This window comes from Cyprinus carpio, chromosome B1, assembly GCF_018340385.1.
Source record: "Cyprinus carpio isolate SPL01 chromosome B1, ASM1834038v1, whole genome shotgun sequence".
NCBI classification, from domain to species: domain Eukaryota; kingdom Metazoa; phylum Chordata; class Actinopteri; order Cypriniformes; family Cyprinidae; genus Cyprinus; species Cyprinus carpio.
In genome coordinates, this window is record NC_056597.1 from 34,291,871 (window position 1) to 34,319,570 (window position 27,700).

Genomic DNA, 27,700 nt, shown 5'->3' on the forward strand with positions numbered 1-27,700 from the left:
ATAAAGGAAATTACTAAGACAATTCAGGTAATGATTTATTCATGCCACAGTGCATCATGGGAGCCATGGATGAATTCTGATAGGTGGCACCCAGAATGCACTGCAACACAAGTCTCCTGCAACATGCTTTTTTGATTGTCACCGTTGTTGAGGTTCACAGGTTGATTCTTGATGTTTGCATGTCTAAATGAAAGACTATTTTGAAAGATTTTTGAACAAACAACTTTTAAGAAATGCCACAGATTGTATTTAAAATGCTGGCAATCCAATGCTGAAGAATCATTCAGCTGCAACAATCAACAATGAAAGTTTAACTCAGTGATTCAGGAAAACCAATATTTTTTGTTTGCCCGTCTGTTTTATAAATCCATTACAACAACCAAACAAAATCTGACTTTAAAATATTAAGGGTCAAGAGCCCAACTAAAGCAAACATTGGCCACTATAATGGTGACATTAAAATAGTGATTTTGTTGATTCTGCTCGTTAACATCAGGTTTCGTCAATAATGGTCAATCATCACTCAATTAATCACTTAATTATCTCATTAACTTTAACTTTGATTCAGTGTTAATTTAACACTCATATTTTAACACTTTCACACTCTTGAGTGTGGTCTCACATGTACTCCCAGCAGAGTTAATTTCACTCTGGATTTTTTGCTGTGTAGCTTTCTCCAGGTACTATATGTAGACTATATTGAGACTCTACATTAATCTTGGAGAAAGAGAAACATCTGTGGTCAAGATGAAAACACATGAGAGTTCAGATTATCTGTCTGGCACTGTTTGAAAAGTGTTTGAAAACAATATTTTGTGATTGTGCTTGATTATGATGCAAGTGATGCATAAAATACACACTTCCTAAAAAAAAAAAAAAAAAAAAAAAAAAAACCTAAACCAGATGCTCCAGTCTATCAAGACAGAGATCAATGTAAGGAAAGTAAGAGTTTTTAAAATAGTTATTTTTATTTGCATATAACTTTTCACACTCAGTGCTGTTTCAAAGCAAATTTACAATAAAACACACATTCTTGTCTAAAGCCTTAAACTGTGGAAAGCAAGAAAAAAAAATTGTTTACATATCAGAAGAAACAGAGACTCATCGATGAAACGGTTTTCCTCTGATGTTACAGTTAATGTCCATTTGCTAAATATGATCTGTTCACACAGTATGAGTGTCATTTGATGATCAGTGTTTATTTCAGACACTGAATACTGAACATCTCAGACTCCTTTAAACTAAATCAGTTTCTGATACACATTTTCTGCAGAGGAGATTCGACCGATGATGATGATGATGAAGATGACAACGAAGATGATGATGGTGAAGATGATGATGATGGTGGTGAAGTTGTTTTTGGAATATCTGTATATAAAGAAATAAACAATGGATTTCTAAAGGATGTTATTTTCACACACAGAACTTTATATAATGTGTCTCAGTGAATATAAGTGTTATGATGTCATTCACACATTCTCTACCCAGAATTCATGTTTGCTGATACAGAGACACTCAGAAAACAAAACCACAAGCTGTCTGTCTGAGTTTCTGTGACTGAAGCCTGTGGTTTCTCAGTGAATAAAACAGTTCATAGCATCTTTAACTGCAGCTTCTTCACTATAGTACAAGACTGCTGGAATGACTCACAGAAGTGCTAAAAACTGCACTAATACTGCATCCAGATGAGCAAACTTCAACTAGTTAAAATCTGTAGTAATAATGTGTCCGAATGACCAACTAATGCTGCAACAACAAACACTGTTGAAATATGCAATTACCACATGAAGAACAAAAATCTTCTGCTTTTAAATACGCGCAGATCTGCAGGTCCTGCATTCACACGCTGCTGTAGCCTTTGACAAGAAAATGCAAGTAAATCAAAAGCAAATAAATGATACATACACATACATAAACAAAAACCACAAAAAAACAAAAAAAGACCAAAAAAACCACAATCACAAACACTGACCACTGCATTTGCAGAACAGCATTATAATTCTACAAACACGTTTTACTGAATATAAACTGCAGCTCATTTTTGCAGTTACACTTGCATTTTTGTACACTTCTTCTTTTTAACTGCGGTTTGTGGCATTGTTTTGTCAGACAGACTGTAACACTAAAAAAGCCCTCTGTGTAAACCTGCACTTTTCTTTGCTCAGTCAAGCAACACAGAATACAGTGATCTGCTGAATGAAAGCTTGATGCGATTCTGAATTACATTGATTAATATGAGTGAGAAAGTCATCTGTACCTGTAACACTGATGAGGACTCGTGTGATGAAGCTCTTGTGTCCTTGATCAGACTGAACTCCACACCAGTATTCAGCTGAATGTTGTTGAGTCACATGACTGATGATTCCCGTCAGGAGCTGCTGCTCTCTGTCATCATACAGCTGCATCTGTCCCTCAGCGCTCCATCTTCTGCTCTCCTTCACAGACGTCTCTTCAGCACAGAGATCAGATCCAGATCTCCTGCAGACAAACTTCACATCAGCACTGTGGGATTGTGGGTATCTGCAGCTGATGTTCACAGATCCTCCTGCAGCAGCTGAGAGACTGATGCTCTTCTCACAACAATCAGCTGCTTGAGAGACAAATCAAGTTCACATTAAACAACAGATTCATCAGTTCACCACAGAAACAAATGCATGAAACTGTAGTCTTCAGAAACTTTGACTGTAATCTTATATTCTCCAGAATCGTTCTCATTCAGTTCTCTGATAAACACACGTAAGAGACGAGCAGATCTGTCATCATGAACAGAGAATCGGCCGTCATGTGTCCATTCTGCTGCTCTGTCAGTGTTTATTAGAGTAAAACACTGATCTGCTCCAGTTTTACACACATCTATCAAAGGATTCCCTTCTACTGTCTTATATTTGTAGTTTATAATGACATTTCCTCCTGAATATCCTCTCACAGCACTGATTTTTTTATCTACACTGTAAAAAAAAGTCTGTAGTTTTTACAAAATAATTTTGGCAGCTGTGGTTGCCAGAATACTTTTGTAAAAAATACACTGTAAAAAAACGTCTGTAGTTTTTACAAAATAATTTTGGCAGCTGTGGTTGCCAGAATACTTTTGTAAAAAATACAGAAAAACTGTAAACACAATTACGGCCAAAAACTGTAAATTTTACAGTATAAAAAACTGTTATTTACAAACAAGAAAATTTTAATGTAAACCAGTAAATTCAACAACGCACACTGCTATTAAAATCTGTTTTGTACCTTTAACATACTGACAACCACCATAATAATGCAGGTGGTAAAGAGAAAGCCACATGAAGAATCGAAGTTCATCACAAGTAGCTTCGCCACAAGCAGAAGTTTATATTAATATATAGAAGGTGCACAAAGTCATTCATGCAAACACAAAACACCATCATGGTGACACACGATACTTAAACAATTCAATAAACTTTCATTAAACAGCAGAAGATGTAACATAAAGCCCAAATGTACAACTGATAACAAAAAACTATTAAAAAAAACATGATTATTTAAACAAAAACTTTCAAATGTGGAGCGTCACACAGGGAATTCTGGGAATATCAGTTTACAGTTTTTGACTGTAAATTATACATTGATTTGTTCTTTTTTTTTTTTCTAAAAAACTGTAAAATTAACAGCATTTTACTGTAAAATTACATGAAATGTCTGGTTAGATCTTTTACAGTTTTTCCCTGTATATAGTACAGGAACTTACTGTTAACCTATTAACACTTTTTTTTTGTAGCGTTTTTAAAAAATTATAAAAACAAAAAAAAAACCATATAAAAAAACATAAAAAACATAAATTCTAGGAATTTATCGCTCAGTATACACAAATCTGGTAATTTAAGTTGAAAATATCTGCTGCAGCATTAATGAATGCAAGTCAAAAGCAACTATGATTGTAAATATTACATTAAAATATAATATTTGGTTACTTAGAATATATTTATTATATGTTAGAGGATTACATCTGTGAACCACAGTAATCACAGTCATTGTTGAGTGTGTGACGTTGATGATCATCATGGGTTTGAGAGTCTCAGTTACTCACCTGTTACAACTTTCAGCTTCACTTCAGTGCAGGAATCTACTTTTGCATAAATATCAGTCCCACAGTAATAAATGTCAGAATCCTGTTCTCTCAGATCTCTGATGGTCACCGTGAAAACTGCTGCCCCTGTGTCATCATACAGAGAGAATCTTCCAGAATCAACCTGTTTATTTTTAGTATTAGTCCTGATTTGGTCTGTGCAATTTGACCACCGTCCTCTACAAAAATACTTGTATTTGTCTGTATATCCTCTATCATATCTGCATGTGATGCTGACTCCTCCTCCTGAATATCCTGTCACACTGATGGAGCTCAACACACCTACAACAAACCAGCATCTTAATACAACAATAACATATTTATATGAGAATGAACAGAGATGAACTTTCTAATTGCTTTTAAAGTTTCCATTTCAACAACATGAGCTGAAGTGAACGACTCTGTGCTGTTTTTAGTGATTTACTGTGAGTTCAGACTCTTACCAGGAATCATCAGCAGAGTGAAAGTCCAGATGATCTTCATTCTTCTCTCTTCTTCAGTGATCTTCTCTGTTGTTAGTAGATTCAGTTCTTCTGAAGCTCTTGATGTGTGTTCAGATGAGTTTTAGTGTTTCTTTCCTGGTCACATGTTTAACATGAACAGATGAACGTGACAGAGACGCCCAGTTCCTCTGAGAGAGAGAGAGAGAGAGAGAGACAGAGAGAGACAGAGAGAGAGAGAGAGAGATTAAAGATAATATAAATAAGGAAGTGGAAATGAGACTCCGCACAGTGCCATCTGAAGGACACACATGTAACCAGCAGAAACTCTATGGTAACTATATATGTTTCTGACTGATAAAAATGGCAAACTTTAATATGGTAAAGTTTCACTTTTGATAATTGTCCAAACATCATATTAAAATCTAGACAAATTTAAGACTTACTTTACACAAGTGAAACATATATATAAATCAGCCTTTTACTCCTTCGAGGCAAGGCAAGGGAAGTTTATTTGTATAGCGCATTTCACACACAATGGTAATTCAACGTACTTTACATAAAATAAAGTAAAATGATCATAAAAAAAAAAATAATCACAACAAAAAAACAAGAAATGTTAAGAATCAATGAATCTGGTCTCCACAGGGACATCAGGAGACACATATCAAACACAGCAGATCAAAACCTAAGTGAAACAAATAAAGAAGAAATGACAGTGTTGAGGATTGAGAGTCCAGCGGCACCCTCTAGTGTTCAGATGATGTTCAGCACCACGGACAGCGACTCAGATTCAACAAAAACACAATCACTGTCTGTCCAGATGATGACATTACACCTCATAAAACATGATGCACAATAACTGACCTTCAGGAGCTGTGTAACTGAAACATAAATCAAATCATAATGCAGTTTATGTGGACAGACCTGAGCTGCTGCTGAGTTTGTAAGAACAAGAGCATTAGTTACTGATGTGATTTCATGTTAAAATAATAAAGAAAAAAAATCCTTTTTTTATTCATAGTTATATACAACAAAACACATAAAACACATTACTGCACATACAATGTTAAGCAAAATGAGAAAACATTACATAAATCCCTTCAGCAGGTGCAACGGTGGTGTTTACTGAGCAAATAACAAACTGAAACAGTCGATCAATAACATGTACAGTATTTACTGTAATCACTGGCTCATAACAGCATGCAATGATAGACATCAATGTGAAGACAGATAATTGTTGAAGGAACAACATCAGAAGCGTCTGTGTCATTCAGACCATCAGTGGAGGATGATGATGATGGAGCAACTAATCAGAGGGGTTTGTGGGTAATTGTGAAGTAGCATAGACTGTTTTAGTAGAATCAGAGGGGTTTGTGGGTATTTGGGCCGTAGCGTAGACTGTTTTAGTTCCTGTATCTGGATCAGTGTGAGGTCTGGTGTCTGCAATATCTTCATAAATGAAGCCGGTTTGAGGAACCTGTGAAAAGAATGAGAAACTATTCACAGCTCTCGAGGTTCCCAGACGTCGCAGCAGGATTATGATCATATTAATGCAAACACATTATTATCAAACACACTAATTTTACAAACCGTTTCAATGTTTCCTGTTCCGGGTTTGGGCATTTTAGAGGCTGAATTAGAGGCTGTAAGACAAATATTATACTACATTAAATATAATAATCTTTCACATACATGCCCAACATTTTAGATTTTTAAAATTTATTTAGTAATTTTATTTGTTCTACTTTGTTTTGGAAAAACTTTTCATCCACTTTCTATTCCTCAGATGGCATTTTATTTCACATACATTTACAAAATAAAATAAAATAAAATAAAATAAAATAAAATAAAATAAAATAAAATAAAATAAAATAAAATAAAATAAAATAAAATCAAAGAAGACTTCACAGTTTGGATTTCAAGACAAAATACAATATGGAAAGAATATATTAAATATAATATTTTCACTTAACATAACAGACAAAAAAAAAAACAAAAAAATATTTTTAAAATAACCCCCAAAACAACTCAAAATTCAATTTTTAACAACTTAATTTAAACACATATTCCTCATGTACACACTATGTACTTATTGTAGTAATTACAATAGCTGGGTAATAGTAACTTGACACTAACCCTAAATCTAGCCTTAACCCATGCAGTTACTGTATATTACTGGGTATGTTCTTGGCTAAGTACACACATAGACTGTAAAATAAAGAGCAAATGTGCATTGTCTTGTTTTGACCAGCAGGGGGAAACAACATCTTTTCATCTACTCATTATTTCTCAGACAGCCATGCAACTAGTTCAACACAAAAACAGGAAAGAGTTTGACCTTGAGTTTTACGCCTCATGCAGTAAATCACTGTGAATGATACGAGTCCAATGATGATCAGAACTGCAGCCACAGACAGACCGATGGTCAGAGACGAACCTGAGAAAACACCAGATCAAAACACCAGCTGAGAAACACGATGTCATTATCATATCCAGTGACTCTATTTAACCAATTATTAATTATTAAGCCCAGCTTGGGAAACCCTGGTTTTATGGAATGTGTAACAAAGCAAAAAAAAAACTGTTTTTCTTGCTTTGTATTTTTGTCTTGTTTTCTAGTATAAATATCTAAACATTCTTGAATCAAGATGTGTTTACTTAACAAGTAAAATTACTTAAGGTATTATGTCTTGTTTTCTAAAAAAAAAAAAAAAAAAAAAAAAATTCAAGATATTGTTAGCTTTTATAAGCGGTAATATCTGGGCAAGAAAAAAAATCTTGTTTAGCTTTTGAATTATGATAATTCTTCTTACTCCATTGGCAGATATTTTTGCTTGTTTTAAGCAAATCCCAAATAAATAAATAAATAAATATATTACATATTATATATATATATATATATATATATATATATATATATATATATATATATATATATTTCGGAAAACAAGACATAATATCTTTGTCAAGTAAAAGCATCTTGATTCAAGCAAGAAAGCAATCTAAAAAGATACAAGTATATATTACCTAAAAGTGAGTATCTTAGATTAGGTTAGATAACTACCAGGTGTGTAGCACAGAATCCTGGGCCCTGAGCAAAGACAGTGAGTGGAGGCCCCATCATCCCATGATCCATGCTATTTATCTTTTTTATTTATTTTCAAATAATAATATACAACTATACACAAATCACTCACTGATACAGTAATTAAAAACAACAATATTACAAATATGTATATCACATATAATAGTAATATAAAACTGGTTACTGTATTATTTGCATTCATGTTAATGCAGTACTCTGAATAACGTTTGTGTATGAATTCAATTTAAAATTGACAATTTAACAATATGTAATTTGAATTGCATGTTTTATTAACAGAGACACTGTAAATTGTAGACCATAACATTACAACTCTAAAATACAGCATATCAATCAATCAATCCATCAAATAAAAATTAAAATAACTAATTAGGCCTACCTTCCCTCGCATCTTGTGATAGGTCGGTTGCTGTGACTGCTGTGGTTGAAGGAAAAGAGTGTTTCATGTTAAATCACATTATTATTATTATTATTATTATTATTATTATTATTATTATTATCATCATCACTAGTATTATTATTATTATTATTATTATTATTATTATTACTATTATTTTTATTTCGTTTATTATCATCCCATCTTAAGCAAGATCACATTTGTCTACATCTACAATAGCCAAACCTTATTTGCATATTGTTTTACATATTTAATTTATCTCTAAAAATAGCCTCAGGTTCGCACACTTTCCGTGTTATTTCAGTGTTTAGAGTGAGGTAAGAATGTTTACTGCTGGCTCACTGCAGGTATATCTTCAGTTGCTCTGAACTTACTGTTGACTAATAAAGTCTATCTTAGAGATAGGATTTACCCTACAACATGATTTGTGCACCAAACTGCTAAAAATAACAGTGACAAGTACTGTTGTTCCTCACTATCTTTTGTTACATGTATCTATACATTTGAACATTTGAGTTGAATAACAACACAACAATCTTCTGAGTTGAACTTGTTTCATAATGAATGCACTTGACTGAGAAACTTGACTGAGAAAACATAAACTTAATTTGAAGGAGAAAAGAGGCTTAATTATATAATTTATGCCCAAATTAACACAAATAACAGCACTGATATTTAAAAATGGGTTAAATGCAACTGGCTTTCTCACCTAATATAATGGTCAGATTCACTTCTGTGCACTCTGACCACTGTACTTTACAAAAATACTTTTCTTTGTCATTGCTATCATATGTGCATGTCATGTTGACTTTATATCCTGAATTTCCAGCCACACTGACTGAGGTCATGGTACCTACAAAACAAACCAAAATGAAGTGACTTAAATTTTTCATGAAGTTTAAATGAGATCAACATTCAAGACTCTTACCAGGAATCATCAGCAGAGTGAAAGTCCAGATGATCTTCATTCTTCTCTCTTCTTCAGTGATCTTCTCTGTTGTTAGTAGATTCAGTTCTTCTGAAGCTCTTGTGTGTGTTTTCAGGTAGTGTTTCTGTCATGAATGTAATGAGATGCAGACTTCCTGCTTTATACTAACCAAAAAAAAAAAAGAACAAACTGTACAGAAGAAAGCCAAACACAGAACTGCTGATATATTTATGTTTTCCTGTGCGCTCCACACGCCAAGAGTTCCCCTTTGTTTGAAAAAAAAACATTTTTTAGGTGACATGAAGTCAACACACTTCTCACACTTTTTACTTCTCTTCTCCTGTATTCAAATAGCTTTAATTTCCACATTCAGTTCTGCAGAAACAACTGAATACAGAAAACACACTCACTTTAAAATATTGATAATATGAATAAAATATTTGTTTATCACTTAATTAAATACATGATTATAGTACAAATAAATATTATGTTACATTTACGATTAAGCAAATATATTTACCCTAACAAGCAAATACAAACAAATGAGGAAACACACCAGTAATTTATCAGGAGCCAATAAGCACTAAAGAAGAAGTAAAACAGTACAACAAAAGTTTCATATAAAATAAAAATGTGTTTAATATTGCACATGAATTAATTTGTCCATAAACTGTAGGTTTGCATGTATTATGACTTGAATCTGGATACTGTTAAACACAGATGAGACACAAAGCTGTGAAGCTCTTATGTGTTTGCATTTGTTTTTATGTTTTTCTGAGTCCTTATCATCTAAAAAGTCAAACAATGCACTTTGTCCTGTATGCAACTCCAGTAGCTGTTTTGGTTGCCAATGACTTTCATTGTATGAACAGAAAGTACTTCTTCTTATCTTCTTTTATGTTCCATAGTTTATGTTAGGCCGTTTTAGCCTAAATGTGTGTGTAATGTTATGTTGAATCAAATAAAATATTTCTGAATCTACAATTTATAATGTCTAAATGATACTTTCTCATTTAACACAAAAATAGCTGTTTAAATAATCTTTTGTGGGTGATTTCACAGTCAAATTTATTTTGTGATTAATTGTGATTAATTAGATTACTTAATCAAGACATCATGTAATTAATTAGATTTAAAATTGTAATAGACGGACAGCCCTAATATATATATACATATATATCTGTTGCACATTCAGTGTAAACACTATGCTTTGACAATACATTGTAACAATTGTCATGCCAATAAAGCACATATTGAATTGAATTGAATTGAATTGAATTGAATTGAGAGAGAGAGAGAGAGAGAGAGAGAGAGAGAGAGAGAGAGAGAGAGAGAGAGAGAGAATTTTGAATTTGAAAACACATTTTATTACAATCAAGAATAAAACATTATTTCATAACATCATTCTACATTTAGAACACAAAAACATATATAAACATAATAAAACCACTCTTTATCCTTCTATTCACGAATAGCACTTCATTTCAAAACACGGCAAATCATTCATAGACTTGAAAAAATTAAAATCTGTTAAATTAAAAATTATCCTTGACTTGATTACATTGGAAAAAACCTTCAGTACATCTTGTCCAGAAATGTTTTCGATCTTATTCGTCCTACTCACATAAATAGCCATCTTTGATTGGCCTAAGACAAAATTCAACAACTGACACACCAAAGCTTTTCTTTTAACATATTTAAAACCACAAATAAACATTTGCATAGAGAAATTTTCATTAAATTCCTTAAAAAAAAGAGTCTACGACAGAAAATAATGGTCTCAATCTTTCACAAAACATAAAAGCATGAAAAACAGTCTCTCTCTGAGAGCAAAATGGACAATCAGCACTTATCTCTGGATTTATTACAGAAATAAAAGCATTCACAGCTACAACCCCATGTAGGATTCTCCATTGCATGTCACCCGCTCTCTTAGGTAACAGTGGCTTATATAGTGCTCTCCATTGTGGTCTAAAAACTCTACTAAGCCCAATGACATCACGCCATGGTGTATCACTCCTGTTACATAAAACCTTTCTGTTAAAAACTTTCACACAATTTTTATACACATCTTTCACATTAAATGAATCAGCACTGAAAAATACATCTTTCTTTTCCAAAAAAGGACCTTCACACTCATCCATTTTAGGTGACAGGGTTAAAGAAAAGAAAGGGTCATCCTCGTTTGGTGTTATGACCCCGCTACAAAAATCTTTGATGGTTTTCAACTCCTCTTCCACAAGAACTGACCTCCACTTCATTAAAAGTTGATGAACCAGCCTTAACGATTTAAGTCCCAACTTTGCCGCTGTCTTCTCAATGTTGTCCAAGTCCGGTCCTGCATTATTTATTAAATGTCCCACTGTCGTAAAGCCTGCTTTAATTAATAGTCCAGTGTTTGCAGTTGAATAAGAACTGTTTACTACATTTCCAAAACGAGTTCCATAAATCAGTGGTTCTTGAAGTAACCAAAACAAACTTGAATTTGGTCCGATATTAACATCAAACAATTTCCAAACTTTAAAAATGTTCTGATAAAAAATTGGTGTCTTCAATGTATTAATATTTGGGAGTTCTATCAAAAACAGAGACTTATCAAGACCTAGTCCTCCCAGGTTCCTCAGAATCTCACAAGCCACAACCTTCCAATTTGAATTGGATGCTCCATACAAAAGTCTGTGTACAAACCACATTCGAAAAGCTGCAACTCTACTTTGCACATTTATAAGACCCTGCCCTCCTTCATCCTTAGATAAAAAAGTACACTTTGGGATAGCCAGTGTAACTTTTCCCAAAAAAATCAATCAAAACTTTCTGAATATCAGAGAGTAAACACAGAGGAGGGTCCACACATGCTAAACGATGCCACAAAGTAGAAGCTACAAGGTTGTTAATAATTAAAGTGCGTCCCCTATACGACATCTTTGGAATCAACCACTTCCATTTACTCAATCTTCCTTTTACTATTTCAAAGGCATCATCCCAGTTTTTTTGAACAGTAGAGTCATCTCCCAGAAATACACCCAGATATTTAAAACCTCCCGTGGACCACTTTAAGTCATTTGGGAGTTTTGGTGCACCCTGTAACCAATGGCCGACCAAAATCACTTCACTTTTGGTCCAATTTACCTTAGCTGAAGATATTTTTTTTTAAATCATTTAAAATATTAACCACTATATCAATGTCTTTTTGGTCACTAATTAAAACCACTACATCGTCAGCATAAGCTGATAGTGAAACAGTTTTACCAGAAAAAGGTAACTTTAAACCTTCTGATCTAAAGAGATTAGGCCAACATCCAGCTCTTTAATTTTAGTCAAGTCAAAAATATCGCGGATAAACGATATATTATCAAAAATAGACCTCTCCGGGATACAATATGTTTGGTCAGAGTGAATCACCTGCTCTAAAACCCCTGAAAGTCTATTAGCAAGGGCTTTAGAGAGTATCTTATAGTCACTACACAACACTGACACTGGTCTCCAACATTTAATTTCTGTGAGGTCTCCTTTTTTTGGTAGAAGGGTTAGGACAGCTCTACGACAACTCAGAGGCAAATGGCCATTTGTAAAACTGTCATTAAAAACCTCAAGCAAGTCTTCTCCCACCACAGACCAGAAAGCTTTAAAAAACTCAACCTGCAGACCATCTATACCTGGGGTCTTCCCAAGTGCCATACTCTGAAGTGCTTTTTTCAGCTCTTCCAGACGTAGCTCACCACTAAGATCCCCATTAGACTCAATAGAAACTTGCGGTAGCTTTTTTAAAAAAAGAATTACTTATGTTTTGTTCTTCTTTTAGCTCACTTTTATATAAGTCTTTATAAAAACTAGAAATTCGTTTTCGAATTTCATTAACATCATTCAACATTATCCCAGATTCAGATCGCAATGAATGAAAGAATCTTTTTTGACCATTTTTTTTCTCCAGGCCAAAAAAAAAAACGTAGATGGTACATCCATTTGGTCCACGTTTTGAAAACGTGACCTAATCAAAGCCCCTTTTGCTTTCATCTCCAATAAATCATCTAACTTTGATTTTTTCTCTGAAATACCCCTGATAAGGGTCCAATGTCCATTAGATTGTAATTGCTCTTGCAATTGTACAATTTCCATCTCTAAAACTTTCATGGACCTGTCTATATTTGCTGTAACATTTTTTGTGTACTGCTGACTTAACTGTTTAATTTGGGCTTTTCCATAGTCCCACCACTGCTGTAATGAGCTAAAAGCTGCTTTCGAGCCTCTAAAATCCTTCCAAAAAAATTCAAAAATATCCTTAAATACTTTATCATTTAAAAGTGCATTGTTAAAATGCCAATAGGCACTCTGTGGTTTTACACAACTCAGGAAAACAGAACATTGAACTATACAGTGATCAGAGAAAAAAACTGGAAAAATACAGCAACTTCTAAAAACATTACTCTGATGACTATAACAATATAATCTGTCTAACCTTGCTGAAGACACAATCTTATCTCGAACATGTGTCCATGTATATTGTTTACAATCCCGATGAAAAACCCTCCATATATCACTAAGTTCATGTGTGTTAATAAGTTTTATAAGCCTTATACGTGACAACATGTGAGGTTCAAGGTGATTCCTATCAATGTTTTTTTTTTCCGTACAATTAAAAATCACCACCAAGAATTAAAATATCATCATTAGTACACTTTTGTAAAGCCAAGCATAGGGAGTCTAAAAAACTATTCTGTCTGTAGTTGCAGTTGGAGCATATACACACATAAAAACAAAAACTTGATTCTCTACGACAGCTCTAATTTTTAAAATTCTTCCCTTTATAATCTCATCTACTTCATAAGAAAAAGGGGTAAAATTTTTGGAGAAAAGAATAGCAACTCCAGCGCTAAGTGAATTATTATGGCTCAAAACAGAAAGCCCATCCCATTCCATGGCCCAATTTACTTCATTTTGTACGTCGCTATGGGTCTCCTGAAGTAACACAACATCAAAATGTTTTTGCTTAACAAACTCGTAAATCTCTGCCCCTTTTTTGCTATCCCTTGCACCATTCACATTCAGGGATGCTATATTGATGTTACTCATGTTTGATAATATAGACAACAACAAAAAGCCCCATACCAACATTACAGCAGGGACCATGGAATTCAACATTTTAAACCCCATCATTGCTTCCTATTTCCATGCTAGTTTTCCTCACAAACTTCTTCAGTCGGTACACCTCTTTATCAGTAAAACCACGTTCACTCATTAAACTCCGTGATCTTTCCACAAATAACTGAGCATTCGGGAAATGATCTTCAACATTTACATTCCGCTTATTTTTTTGTAATTCTCAGAAAATGTTTAATGTTTTGAACATCATAACCCCGAATATGATAATCCGACTGAGAATAAACGACAACTGACAACTCATTTGTATCTGCTTTTTTCACCATCTTTAAGTTACCATCACCTTTCATCTTTCTTTTCATAGGCACCTTAAAAGACTGTGAATCCACTTTTTCTGTGAGAGATACATCAGAAACCACTTCAGATGATTTTATATCACCTTCAGTAGGCCTACTACTATTCTGCATTTTCCAACAGTATAGCTATTTCTTCCATTGGTTCTTCAGACCCAGAAAGGCTAGTCTCAGCCACCCTCTTATCAACAGCCACATCTGGCTCTTTTTCAGCACCCTCTGAAACATTCACACTGGCCCTGGACCCCTCTTTTTCCACCAACGCTACAACAGATGTCTGTGGTCTAACCTCATCTTTCTCACGCTTATCTGGGCATGTACGCACCAAATGTCCTACCCTACTGCAGCCGAAACATCTCATTTTATCATTATTTACATAAATCAAGTAATCAAAATCATCCATTCGAAAATTAAAAGACACTTCAAGTTCAGCATTAGGGCTATCCTTTAGTACCATATATGCATATCTCCTAAAGGAAACAACATGCTTCAAGAGTGGATTAACATTTCCAAGTGGAATCTTTTTAATTGGTGAAACTAACTTTCCATACCGAGACAGCATGTTTACTAGTTAACTCATCCTTTACGAAAGGTGGCACGTTTGACATAGTCACTCTTTTAGACGGCATTGAAAGCGGCAACACGACTGTAAAAGCATCATTTATCACTAAAACACGTTCCACTAATTCATTGGCTTTTTCCACAGAGCTCATAATCATTACTATGGCATTATTCATTCTAGAAGCCGACAACACTGAATCATAACCAACCACTTCTCCTGCTGCTAAACAACACTCTTCTATACTCGATGCTGACGCAACTTTCACTCCATTGTGCCGCGTGAGAGACTCTAAAACTTCTGAACCGGCGCCTGCCATCTTCCGAACCCCGGAAAACGGCGCGCTTAACAGAAAAAACACAACCCTTTGCTTTACACTAAACTATACTAACTATTTAAGTAAAGAAAATGAGATAGAAAAGATTGAAAAAACACACCTGCACACACGCTCTCACAGCCACGCTCGCCTCGCTCAGCCACACTCGCACATGCGCAGAGAGAGAGAGAGAGAGAGAGAGTCCAGCGGCTCCCTCTAGTGTTCAGATGATGTTCAGCACCACGGACAGCGACTCAGATTCAACACACACACAACCACAGTCTGTCCAGATGATGACATTACACCTCATAAAACATAATGCACAATAACTGACCTTCAGGAGCTGTGTAACTGAAACATAAATCAAATCATAATGCAGTTTATGTGGACAGACCTGAGCTGCTGCTGAGTTTGTAAGAACAAGAGCATTAGTTACTCATGTGGTCTGATGTCAAACAAATTAACACTGTATTGTTATAAAAACAATTATATTTTATGTTCAGAGGTGGAAAGTAACGAATTACATTTACTCGCGTTACTGTAATTGAGTAGCTTTTTTGTGTACTTCTACTTTTTAAAGTAATTTTTAAAATCTGTAATTTTACTTTTACTTAAGTATATTTTGTTTGAAGTATTGTACTTCGCTACATTTTAAAACACATTAATTACTGAGTAAAAAAAAAATCGCTCCATGGAAACTACGTCAGTAAATAACGGGCAGGAGGGCAAACTGGCGCTCAAATCACAAGAAAGATGCAGACGGACAAAACAGGCGTTAGTGGCGCAGACACCGCTGAAAACAAAACCCCGTCATATTCTGAAGTTGAACTCGAAGGAAATGAAGTGAAGCCCTGGCCATATTTATGCTTTATTAAGCAGTGCAAGCTGTGCTTGCCTAGGAAGACCAAACTAGCAGCTAATAAAATCTCGACAAGACGTCAACCCTTCGCAAGCATATAGAGGTAAGCTAAATAATTGCATCGTTGCATTGGTGGTTAAAATGAAGCTTTGACATTTTAGCAAGAGGTTTTACACAAATTAGCCAAAAAGACTGGTGCGGAGTGTGCTATATATATCGTCTGCGATAATATCACAATTGTTTTAATGATGTGCGCGCGCATTTAGAGTGTGTTCTTTCACTGTGTGATTCAGTCTGTTGAAATGCATTTAGAATGATCACAAAATTAAAGATATAGGGGCAGAAAATTTACATATTTATATCATTTCATATAGAGAATCAAAATCACACAAAGAATGCCGTCTTTTCCTCCAAAAAATCATCATGATTACATATATATATATATTTACAACAGGTCAGTAAACAAGTTAATTAAGAGACTTGCGTTTTAGACACCATATTGCCTGTTTTTGCTCTATTTCTACAACAAAAAATAATTCCAAACACAGCCACCATAGCACAGTTTTGCGTCTCTGAGCAACATGACAGTGTTTCGTTCCTGAATGATTCGGTTCAATCGCAATGACTCCCAATGAATCGCAATATCTTTTGATTTTTTTAAATAATTAATTTCTTATCATTTCAAATGAGTATTCAACATTTTATGTCTTGTATATCAAAACATTATTCATGCATTTGTAACTGCAGGTTAAATGCATTTTTGTGCTGCACTAAACAGTGTGTAAATACATCTAAATGCCACTTCCAATGAAGCTTCTGCATTTCCTCTGCATTGAAAAGATGAATTTGTTGATACTGATTTGCCTGGTAACAGCCCAAATGTCTTATTACTCTAAATAACTGATTCCTTTAATTAAAAACCAACTGGTTTGAGATTTAAAGGCCTATCCCGGGGGTGTCAAACAGTTCCTGGAGGGCCGTAGCCCTGCAGAGTTTAGTTCTAACCCTGCTCCAGCACACCTACCATGTAGTTTTCAAATAAGCCTAAACAATTAGATTAGCTGGATCAGGTGTTTAATTAGGGTTATATCTAAACTATGCAGGACTGTGGCCCTCCAGGAACTGAGTTCGACACCCTTGGTCTGTCCCAATTTTGCTTCCCTCCCACTGTTAAAATGTAACTAAGTAACTTTTAACTCTGAGTAAATTTTAAATGAGCTACTTTTTACTTTTACTTGAGTAGATTTTTAGACTGGTACTTTTACTTGTACTTAAGTAAAATTTCATTAATGTAATGGTACTTTTACTTGAGTAGAATATTTTTGTACTCTTTCCACCTCTGTTTATGTTGTTCATAGTTACATATATACATATATACAACAAACCACACATAAAACACATTATTGCACATACAATGTTAAGCAAAATGAGAAAATATTTGAGATGTGTATATATATATATATATATATATATATATATATATATATATATATATATATATATATATATATATATATATATATATATATATATATGACTTCATCAGGTACAACAACAAATTGAAATGGTCAATCACTTGTAAAACATGTATTTACTATAATCCCTGGCTCTTGCGAACTTCTGCACTGTTAAACGTTAGCATAAACGGTGTTCGTAGAATCAGAGGGGGTTGTGGGTAATTGTGGAGTAGCATAGACTGTTTTAGTAGAATCAGAGGGGGTTGTGGGTAATCCTGGAGTAGCATAAACATAGCAAGAAGCAGATGGATTTGTGGTTAACTGATTCTTACACTGTTTATGCCACTCAACAGAGGGGTTTGTGGGTAATTGCGGAGTAGAATAAACTGTGGTAATAGAACCAGAAGGGTTTGTGGGTAACTGGGCCGTAGCATAAACTGTTTTAGTGGAATCAGAGGGGTTTGTGGGTAATTGGGCAGTTCTGGTGTCTTTAATCCCCTCGTAAATGTACAGCGTTTGAGGAACCTGAGAAGAAAATTATAAATGAATTAAAGATTTTGATGAAGGTCATTCATTCAAACATTCATTCTTATCAAACAATTTGATTTCACAAACCGCTTTACTGTTTTCTGTTCCAGGTTCAGGCATTTTAGAGGCTGAATCAGAGCCTGCAAAAACAAATATACTACATTAAATATAGTAATAATAACAACAATAATAATTCACATAATATATCAGATCTGAACATCACAGTGCATCGCCTAGTTGTGACCAGCAGGGCGAAACATCATCTTTCCATTTTCTCGTTCCTCACACAACATCATTTACTGGCAAACAACTGTAAACATGATTCTCATTAATAAATCACTCAAACAAACTTAGAAATGGGTAACAAATGCCACGCATACATGGAATTAGTTCCTCGAGATTTCAGGACAAAACCCCACCTTTAGCTCGAGCCTGACGCTTCATGCAGACAGTCACTATACATGAAACGAGTCCAGCGATGAGCAGAGGAAGAACCACAGACACGACGATGATCAGACACAAACCTGAGAGAAAACACAACGAGAGACTGATTCTCTCTGATAACTGCAGGTGAATGAGAGAAGATGAATGAACGGATCACCAGAATACCATTCGAGACAGACGGAGAATCCAATGTGAAATCAGATGTCGATGGCTGGGAATTTAGTGAAATAGGTGGAGTTGTGATTGATGATGATGATGATGATGATGATGTTGTTGTTGAGGGTGATGGTGATGATACTGATACTGTTTTTGGCGCTAAATAATAGAGAAAATCATTGGCAGTGACAAACGGTGTTAAATCTTAAAGCTTTAAAAGCTTATAAAACCCAGTAAAGTTTTCTTATTGCAAATCTTTACATTTTGCTCAATAATCTTAATTTGAACAGTATACAATATAATAAATAATATACATGCAACAAAGAGTTATTTTCAAATACAGAGATTCATATAAAAATGAAAAGGCAAACATCCTTCCTCTACACCTATAGCCATAAATATCACACAGTACAACCTGGGATTATATCAACATTTGCATATGTCTCGAGCACATATACAACTGTTAAAACAGTCCCAATGCAAACACACTTATCCACCTTCTTAAAACATGCTTTAGCTCCTTGTTGTCATCTTTAGGCAAACATTTAGCCATGCATGTGTGCTGTATATACATATCATCCAGATTAGGAATCAATTTCAGCAGCTGAATTACAGTTGAGCTCTTATTGTAAATTCAGTTGTTCTGAACTTCCCCTTGACTAATCACCAGCTTTGTCATATATTTCCCCCCTCTATGACTTGTTTAGGACTTCTGTGCTGTAGTTCTAGTTTCATAGTTTACTATTTCATGTCCTAGTCTTGTAGTCTGGTTGCAGTTTCTGTGTTGATTAGTATATTGATTGTTTTCAGGCACTTCTTGTTTTCTTGTTATCCATTTTATAGCCCTTGTGTTTCTTTGTGCTTTAAGTCTTGGTTGTCTGCCATAGTGATTTGTTTTTGTTTTTCGTTCTGGTTCTCCTACTGTTTTCCATTTCCTTATTTTCATTTATATGTTATTCTGCATTCGGATCCAGTAACCCATTGTCTTTGAGTTCACCTTACTCACAGAGGACATGACTATAGATATCTTCATCAGGCTGACAACAATCAGTGAACTAATCGGCAAATGAACTACAAACAGACTAGGACAGGAAATAGGAAATGATTGAACTAGAACTATAACATAAAAATCCAAAACAAGATATGAAACGTATGACAGTCTTAGAGCTGACATTTGCACTTTAACGTGACTTCTGTACAGAATGGCTAAAAATAAGTGATTAAATGCAAAAGGTAATCAAGATACATTTATTTGAGATGAAAAAAAAAACAGAAGCCTTGTTTATTAAGAATTTGATCGATATGTAGTGAGTTCATGCTTAAAATGGGGCAGGGTCAGAAAAAATGAACATCATTTTAAATGTACTATCATTTGTGCACCTAACTGTAAAAAAAGAAAAAAAGAAAAAAGAAAACGGCATTGGTCATGTTCAAAATGTATTACTGGGTTGCTCACCTGTTATAACGTTCAGATTCACTTCAGTGTAGGAATCTATTCCTAACTTATCAACTCCACACTTGTACTTCCCAGAATCCTGTTCACTCAGATTTCTGAAGATAACAGTGAAAACTGCTGCTCCTGTGTCATCATACAGAAAGAATCTTCCAGAATTAACCCATTTATCCTTCTCTTTAGTCTTGATGAGATCAGAGCATTTTAACCACAGTACTTTACAAAAATACTTTGCATTTCCAGTATGTCTGTCTTGATATGTGCATGTGATGTTGATTTCACCCCCTGAATGTCCAGTCAGACTCAAGGTCATGGCACCTACAACAACAAACCAGCATTTTAATAAAACACTTTAGGCTAATTATGAGACTTAAATGAGATGAACATTCAAATTGCTTTCAAAAGTCAGATTCTCACCAGGAATCATCAGCAGAGTGAAAGTCCAGATGATCTTCATTCTTCTCTCTTATTCAACGATCTTCTCTGTTGTTAGTAGATTCCTCTCTACATGGGTCTGAGGCTCTCGGTGTGTGTTTCAGGCAGGGTGTGAATCATGAATGTGATGAGATGCTGACTTCCTCTTTCTTTGTCTTCTGCCTCTGTATGTGTCACCGGTACAACATAAACTGGAACAGAGAGAAACAGAAATGCAGGACATGTAAAAAATGCATTAATAAAATGAGTACATACTGTACAGAAGAAAGCATAGCACAGAACTGCTGACATGTGCAGCATGTTTTTCAGGCTGTGAGCATCCAGTGAGACTAATCTGTAATGTGTCAGGACTTCCTCTTTGTCATGTTCACAACCCTTGAAGGAAAAAACAAACAAACAAACAAAACCACACAAAAAACACTAAATCATTCAGTTCATGTTTAAGTAAACGATCAGTTTATAATGATGAAACTGCAGAAAACACACTTCATCATTCAGTTCATGTTTAAGTAAATGATCAGTGTTTAATCGAATATATTACAGTACATTTATTCTGTAATCACCCACATTTGCCTGAAAATACATACAAATAAGGAAACACACAATCCAGTTATCAGGAGCCAATAATAGCTAAAGCAGTGAAGCTGTTTATTTACACGAGGTCATTTGTCCATAAACCCATATGATAGCATAAGCCATTGCCTGCTTTTCACATAAATAAACAAAAAATACACAAATAACATCAGAAATGAGCACAATATAACACACAACTTGGGTCACTGCTCACTGTGCAACAAACAATACAACAGTAAATGAATGAATTCACTGACTTTACAATAAATTGTCAAAATCTTAAAAACGTCTTTAAGAAAGTCCAATGACTGACTGTCTACATCTGTTCCACAAAGTAATGCAGATAAGGACATGATTGCTCATTTAAATCTAAGGCCCTATGATTTCCACAATGAGGAAATTTAAGATGGAATTTGCAGACTCCAGTAATAAAAATGGCATTTACTCTAAATGGGATTCATCGTCTGCAGCCTCAATATGTGAGTACATGAACATAATCGCTACACACAAACAAAAAGTGGTCTTCACAGCAACCAGTCAAAATAAAACTTTGTCTTAACTTGAAGAAACCGTGACAGAAATATTACCACTGTAAAAAGTGATACTCTATATTTACTCAATAAAATTGTGGCAACAGATTACAAGCAATATTATTAATTAAATTTAAAACATTAGAATTAATTAGAATTAATCAAATGAGATACTTACAAGCAATCATTCAAAATGAGTAAAATAACATGAAAAAAATAAGTAAAATGTATACAAAAATATTGGTTTTGTTGGACAAAAAACGAGAAGCACCTGGCTGCAGCCTGCATATAGAGGCGGGGTTGCACATGTTTAACCCGCCCCATACCTACTCTGATTGGTTCGATCGTCTTTCATAGGCATACATGATAGGAAATGTGTGCGTAGTTGGTGTACACTGTTAAAATAATACACTATATTTACTTAATAAAATTTGGGCAACAGATTACAAGCAATATTATTAATTAAATTTAACACATAAGAATTCATTAGAATTAATCAAATGAAATGTTTAGAAATTAACCATTCAAAATGAGTCAAATAGCACAAAAAAAAAAGTTAAAAAAAAAAAACAAATTCTTTGAGAAAGAAAAACAAAACACTATGCTAATGAATACTATGTTATGCAAACCAGGCCAGTAGTTGGTGATTAAGAAACACAGCGCAAAAATGTAATTCACAAATTCATGTTTTTGTTTCTTACATGGAGATGATACAGGCATTGTGTTCAAAAGCTTATGTTTTCAAGCCCCCAAAACAGAGTTATTGAAGACACCTGATGTTAACAAACAGAATCACTGAAGGAGCATAATCTACATTTTGGTTACCATTACGGTGGTCAGTGTTTGCTTTAGTTGAGCTCTTGACCCTTAAACTTTTAAACAAATTTTTTGGTTGCTTTAATTGTAATACAGCAGTTAGACAAGCCAATAAAGAATTAAGATCAGCTGGTGTTGGTTGTTTTGACATCATTTGATCTAGATTTCTGAGTTGGTTGAATCTTATCAGCAACAGGCGTCCTTTGGCTGAACAGTGTAAGGTCTGGTATTTTCAGCATAATCAGAGAGATTCTTAGAAGCACTTCTGATCACAACATTAAAAAAAAAAAAGATTTTTTTTTTTCCATTTAGGCACACAGACATCAAGAATCAGGCTGAGAACCTCAACAATGGTGACCATCAAAAAGCATGTTGCACTGCATTCTGGGTGCCACCAATCAAAACTCAATTTTTAGTAGCTTGTTTTGTGATGCTTACAGTTCATCTGTTAATCTGAATATGCTGTTTGTCACCATTCTTGAGATTCATACGCTGGTTCTTGATGTCACTGTGTGCCTAAAATAAGTCTTCCCTCTCCCACTACAATTTTTTTCTTAATCAGAATTCTTAAACTCTGGATTTTACAGAAAATTTTTGGTATTCTATTGTTGAATTACAGGGGCTGCAATATTGAATGCTAATTTAACTCTGAGAACAAGCTCTACTTGTAACACTCAGGCCAAACAATGATTATGTAAAATCATAACCAACACCACCTGATCTTCTTTACTCTTAGCATGTCTAGCTGTTATAATTCAGTTCCAACAGCCATACAAAATGTAATATTAAAAAGTCAAGGGTCAAGAGCCCAACTAAAGCAAACACTGACCACTATAATGGTAACCCTATACATTTACCCTTTTCTCGTTCAGTGATTCTGTTTGTGAACCTTAGGTGTCTTCAATAACTCTGTTTTGGGGGCATTAAGACACAAGCTTTTGAACATGATGCCTGTATCATATCTATATAAGCAACAAAAATGTGAATTTGTAAAAAGCATTAAAACATGACCATAAATATAAAGTTTTCACTGGGTGTTTCATGATCGCCAACTACTGGCCTGACATGTATAACATAGCATTCTTTAGCATAGTGTTTTTTGTTGTTGTTGTTGTTGTTGTTGTTGTTGTTTTTTTTTTTTCTCTCAATGAAATCAATATTTTTGTGTAAATTTTACTTAATTTTTTCATGTTCTTCTACTCATTTTGAATGGTTGCTTGTAAGCATCTAATGTGATTATTTCTAATTAATTCTAATGTGTTAAATTTAATTAATAATATTGGATGTAAAATCAAAAACAATAACTTTCTCCAAAAAAGAATAAACAAAAACATAAAAAAGGTCTTCACAGCAACCAGTCAAAATAAAACTTTGTCTTAACTTGAAGAAACCGTGACAGAAATATTACTTAATATAATGATACTAATAATAATAATAATGCTGCTACTACAGTATATTTTATTTTAAATAAATATTTACCAGAAAAAGAAATATATTTTAAATTATTATATTTTAAAATTTAAAATATTTTTAATTATTAATATTTTAAATTATTTATATTAAACAATATTTGTATTAAATTATTTAATATAAAATCAATTTATTAGAGATACTTTATGATTGTTAATATTATTATTATTTAATGAAAACATTAAAATGTAATCCAGAAAATTAACGGAAAACAGAATTTGGCAAAAATAATAGTAAATAGGAGAATATATATATATATATATATATATATATATATATATATATATATATATATAATTATTCATATTTCATAGGGCCTTAACAATATTATTTTTGTTAAAGCTTTAATAAATTGCTGTTGAATATTGAAAGTTTCATGATTTCAATTAATTAGGCATGCTTTTTGATGAATTAGATTTAATTTAACCATTAAAATAGTATCTGGGAAAATAAAAAAATGGGAAAAAATGGAATCCAAAAAAAAAATAAAGGATTTCATAGGGTCATATAAACCCTTATTTATGCAAAATGTCTCATTAAAATCTTGGATTTTAATTTTTTATTTTTTTACAGTAGATCCATCACTGATGCATTGTGGGCTCAGCTTTCAGTCCATGAAGCTGCTCCGAGACACAGTCAGTAAAAACATCATGCGGCTGTTGAGTAGATCATTGAATCGTCTGGTTTATCTGCTGTTGAGTAGATCATTGGATCTTCTGGTTTATCTGCTGTTGAGTAGATCATTGGATCTTCTGCTTTATCTGCTGTTGAGTAGATCATTGGATCTTCTGCTTTATCTGCTGTTGAGTAGATCATTGAATCGTCTGGTTTATCTGCATTGTATTGTAGATAGTTGTGATGTCTTTATTCTGCTGTTGAGTAGATCATTGGATCTTCTGCTTTATCTGCTGTTGAGTAGATCATTGGATCTTCTGCTTTATCTGCTGTTGAGTAGATCATTGAATCGTCTGGTTTATCTGCTGTTGAGTAGATCGTTGAATCATCTGGTTTATCTGCTGTTGAGTAGATCATTGAATCGTCTGGTTTATCTGCTGTTGAGTAGATCGTTGAATCATCTGGCTTATCTGCTGTTGAGTAGATCGCTGGATCATCTAGTTTATCTGCTGTTGAGTAGATCATTGGATCTTCTGCTTTATCTGCTGTTGAGTAGATCATTGAATCGTCTGGTTTATCTGCTGTTGAGTAGATCGTTGAATCATCTGGTTTATCTAATCATCTGGACATTCTGCTGTTGAGTAGATTGATGGATCTGATGGATCTCATTGAATCATCTGGTTTATCTGCTGTTGGTGATATTGTATTGTAGATAGTTGTGATGGCTGTTGAGTAGATCATTGTTTATCTGCTGTTGAGTAGATCATTGAATCGTCTGGTTTATCTGCTGTTGAGTAGATCGTTGAATCATCTGGTTTATCTGCTGTTGAGTAGATCATTGTTTATCTGCTGTTGAGATCATTGAATCATCTGGTTTATCTGCTGTTGAGTAGATCATTGAATCGTCTGGTTTATCTGCTGTTGAGTAGATCATTGAATCATCTGGTTTATCTGCTGTTGAGTAGATCATTGTTTATCTGCTGTTGAGATCATTGAATCGTCTGGTTTATCTGCTGTTGAGTAGATCATTGAATCTTCTGGTTTATCTGCTGTTGAGTAGATCATTGAATCATCTGGTTTATCTGCTGTTGAGTAGATCGCTGGATCATCTTTTATCTGCTGTTGAGTAGATCATTGTTTATCTGCTGTTGAGTAGATCATTGAATCGTCTGGTTTATCTGCTGTTGAGTAGATCGTTGAATCATCTGGTTTATCTGCTGTTGAGTAGCATTGTTTATCTGCTGTTGAGATCATTGAATCGTCTGGTTTATCTGCTGTTGAGTAGATCATTGAATCGTCTGGTTTATCTGCTGTTGAGTAGATCGTTGAATCATCTGGTTTATCTGCTGTTGAGTAGATCTGTTTATCTGCTGTTGAGATCATTGAATCGTCAGGTTTATCTGCTGTTGAGTAGATCATTGAATCTTCTGGTTTATCTGCTGTTGAGTAGATCATTGAATCTTCTGGTTTATCTGCTGTTGAGTAGATCATTGAATCTTCTGGTTTATCTGCTGTTAAGTAGATAATTGAATCGTCTGGTTTATCTGCTGTTGAGTAGATCATTGAATCGTCTGGTTTATCTGCTGTTGAGTAGATCATTGAATCGTCTGGTTTATCTGTTTGTTTGTTTATTAAGTTTTTAACGCCATGTTAGCATAATGGCTATTTACATGGCAAAAAAGTTCAATATCATCCATAAAATTTACATTATATAAAACATTTCAACTTAACATAAGATAGAAAATCTAAAATACATTTAGGTGGTACATTTTCAAATATTCCATGCAAGCATATTTCTGAATAAAAGCATTTTCTAGCAGCATCATTAAAATTACAATTCAACAAAATATGCTTAATAGTCAAAGGAACTTTACATGAAAGACATACAGATGGTAGACCACCAAAGTGGGTACTACCGCCGCGCGTACCGCCGCAGTTAACTGCAAGTCAGTCGCATGTTAAATTCATTCGCGAAACTACCGCCAGGTGGCGCAAAAGGACGGATTGCGAACTGAATGTAATTGTAAAATGAGATAAAAGGAGGAGGTAAAACAACAATAACATTATGATATAACATTGTACCATCTTTAAAAACCATTAAAAAATGTACAGTGAGTTCATTTCAAAATGTAGGATAGTCTTAGTCTACTCATCAAAAATTAAAAGAAAGACCTTTACACAAAGGATCTTATGCTTGCTATTGTTATTAAACAGTCATTAAATATAAGGCCTATATATACGGATAAAAAGCTAAATGATTTCATTTCGGTTCATTCTTGGTTTAAAAATAATCCTTCAGGTTCCATTTGCAGATAGAAATGAGAACGGTCCAGCATTTAGCAATAATTATTATTAATTCTGTTATTATTCTTGATTTTTCAAACTGCTGACACTTTGCATTTTTGAATTATGCCTTTACCTTGTGACCAAAAATTTTGTATTTTCTGTTTCAGTTGTTTGATCGCGCTGGTGCCTCATGCACATTCACGTGAACTACAAAGCCTTCACCGTGCCATCCGGCGCGCGCAGCGGTCCACTTTGGCATATTTTAGCTCATTATGATTTTTTTTTCCCGTCAATCCTGAAACACGCGTGAACTACAAAGCCTATTTTACCTAATGAATAAGAGTTAAGCTTCAAATGGGCAACATCACGAATATGGAAACGTTTGGATTTCTCCCGAATGAGAGCCCAACCTTACCTATGGTTCGCTTTAAATTATTATTCATTTTTTTTTTGTTTGTTTGTTTATAGTTAAGCCTATATTATTATATACTGCAATTTTATTTATCCATTAGAATTATATATTTGTAATTATTGTTCTGTTCTGATAAATTTGTTAAATTTAAAGGATTTGTTGTAAAGTGAAGAGAACTAAAAATATCCTGTTGGCGCATTATGACATTATTAGGCCAGCCGTTATTATTTCTGAATGTAATAAAATGCAACTTATACATGACTTATATATATTTTTTTCCTCTCACAAACTTAATTTATTTTTAGCCTGTTTTAAAAAATAAATAAATAAACAAATAAATAAATAAAATAAAATAACATGCAGCAAACAAAAATAGG

General features: G+C 34.0%; 2 protein-coding genes across 4 annotated transcripts; both read right to left on the reverse strand.

Annotated features, from left to right (window-relative positions):
• Positions 1-959: 959 nt before the first annotated feature.
• On the reverse strand, positions 960-4,694 carry LOC109102063 (CMRF35-like molecule 5). Of its 3 annotated transcripts, none has more exons than XM_042717229.1 (4): positions 4,537-4,694; positions 4,055-4,375; positions 2,258-2,587; positions 960-1,368 (listed from the first exon to the last, which is right to left on the reverse strand). In XM_042717229.1, exons 1-4 carry the CDS (start codon positions 4,574-4,576, stop codon positions 1,247-1,249), a joined length of 813 nt encoding a protein of 270 aa, XP_042573163.1. In that variant the 5' UTR covers positions 4,577-4,694; the 3' UTR covers positions 960-1,246. The 3 variants fall into 3 exon arrangements, with proteins under 3 accessions (XP_042573163.1, XP_042573162.1, XP_042573164.1); XM_042717228.1 differs by having other exon boundaries at positions 2,258-2,590; XM_042717230.1 differs by lacking the exon at positions 960-1,368 and adding an exon at positions 1,527-1,856 and having other exon boundaries at positions 2,258-2,590.
• Positions 4,695-17,695: 13,001 nt separating this feature from the next.
• Positions 17,696-20,978, reverse strand: LOC109086657 (CMRF35-like molecule 5). Its single transcript, XM_042717237.1, has 6 exons — positions 20,604-20,978; positions 20,190-20,504; positions 18,743-18,892; positions 18,553-18,657; positions 18,221-18,273; positions 17,696-18,130 (listed from the first exon to the last, which is right to left on the reverse strand). Exons 1-6 carry the CDS (start codon positions 20,641-20,643, stop codon positions 17,777-17,779), a joined length of 1,017 nt encoding a protein of 338 aa, XP_042573171.1. The 5' UTR covers positions 20,644-20,978; the 3' UTR covers positions 17,696-17,776.
• Between the last annotated feature and the right edge of the window lie 6,722 nt (positions 20,979-27,700).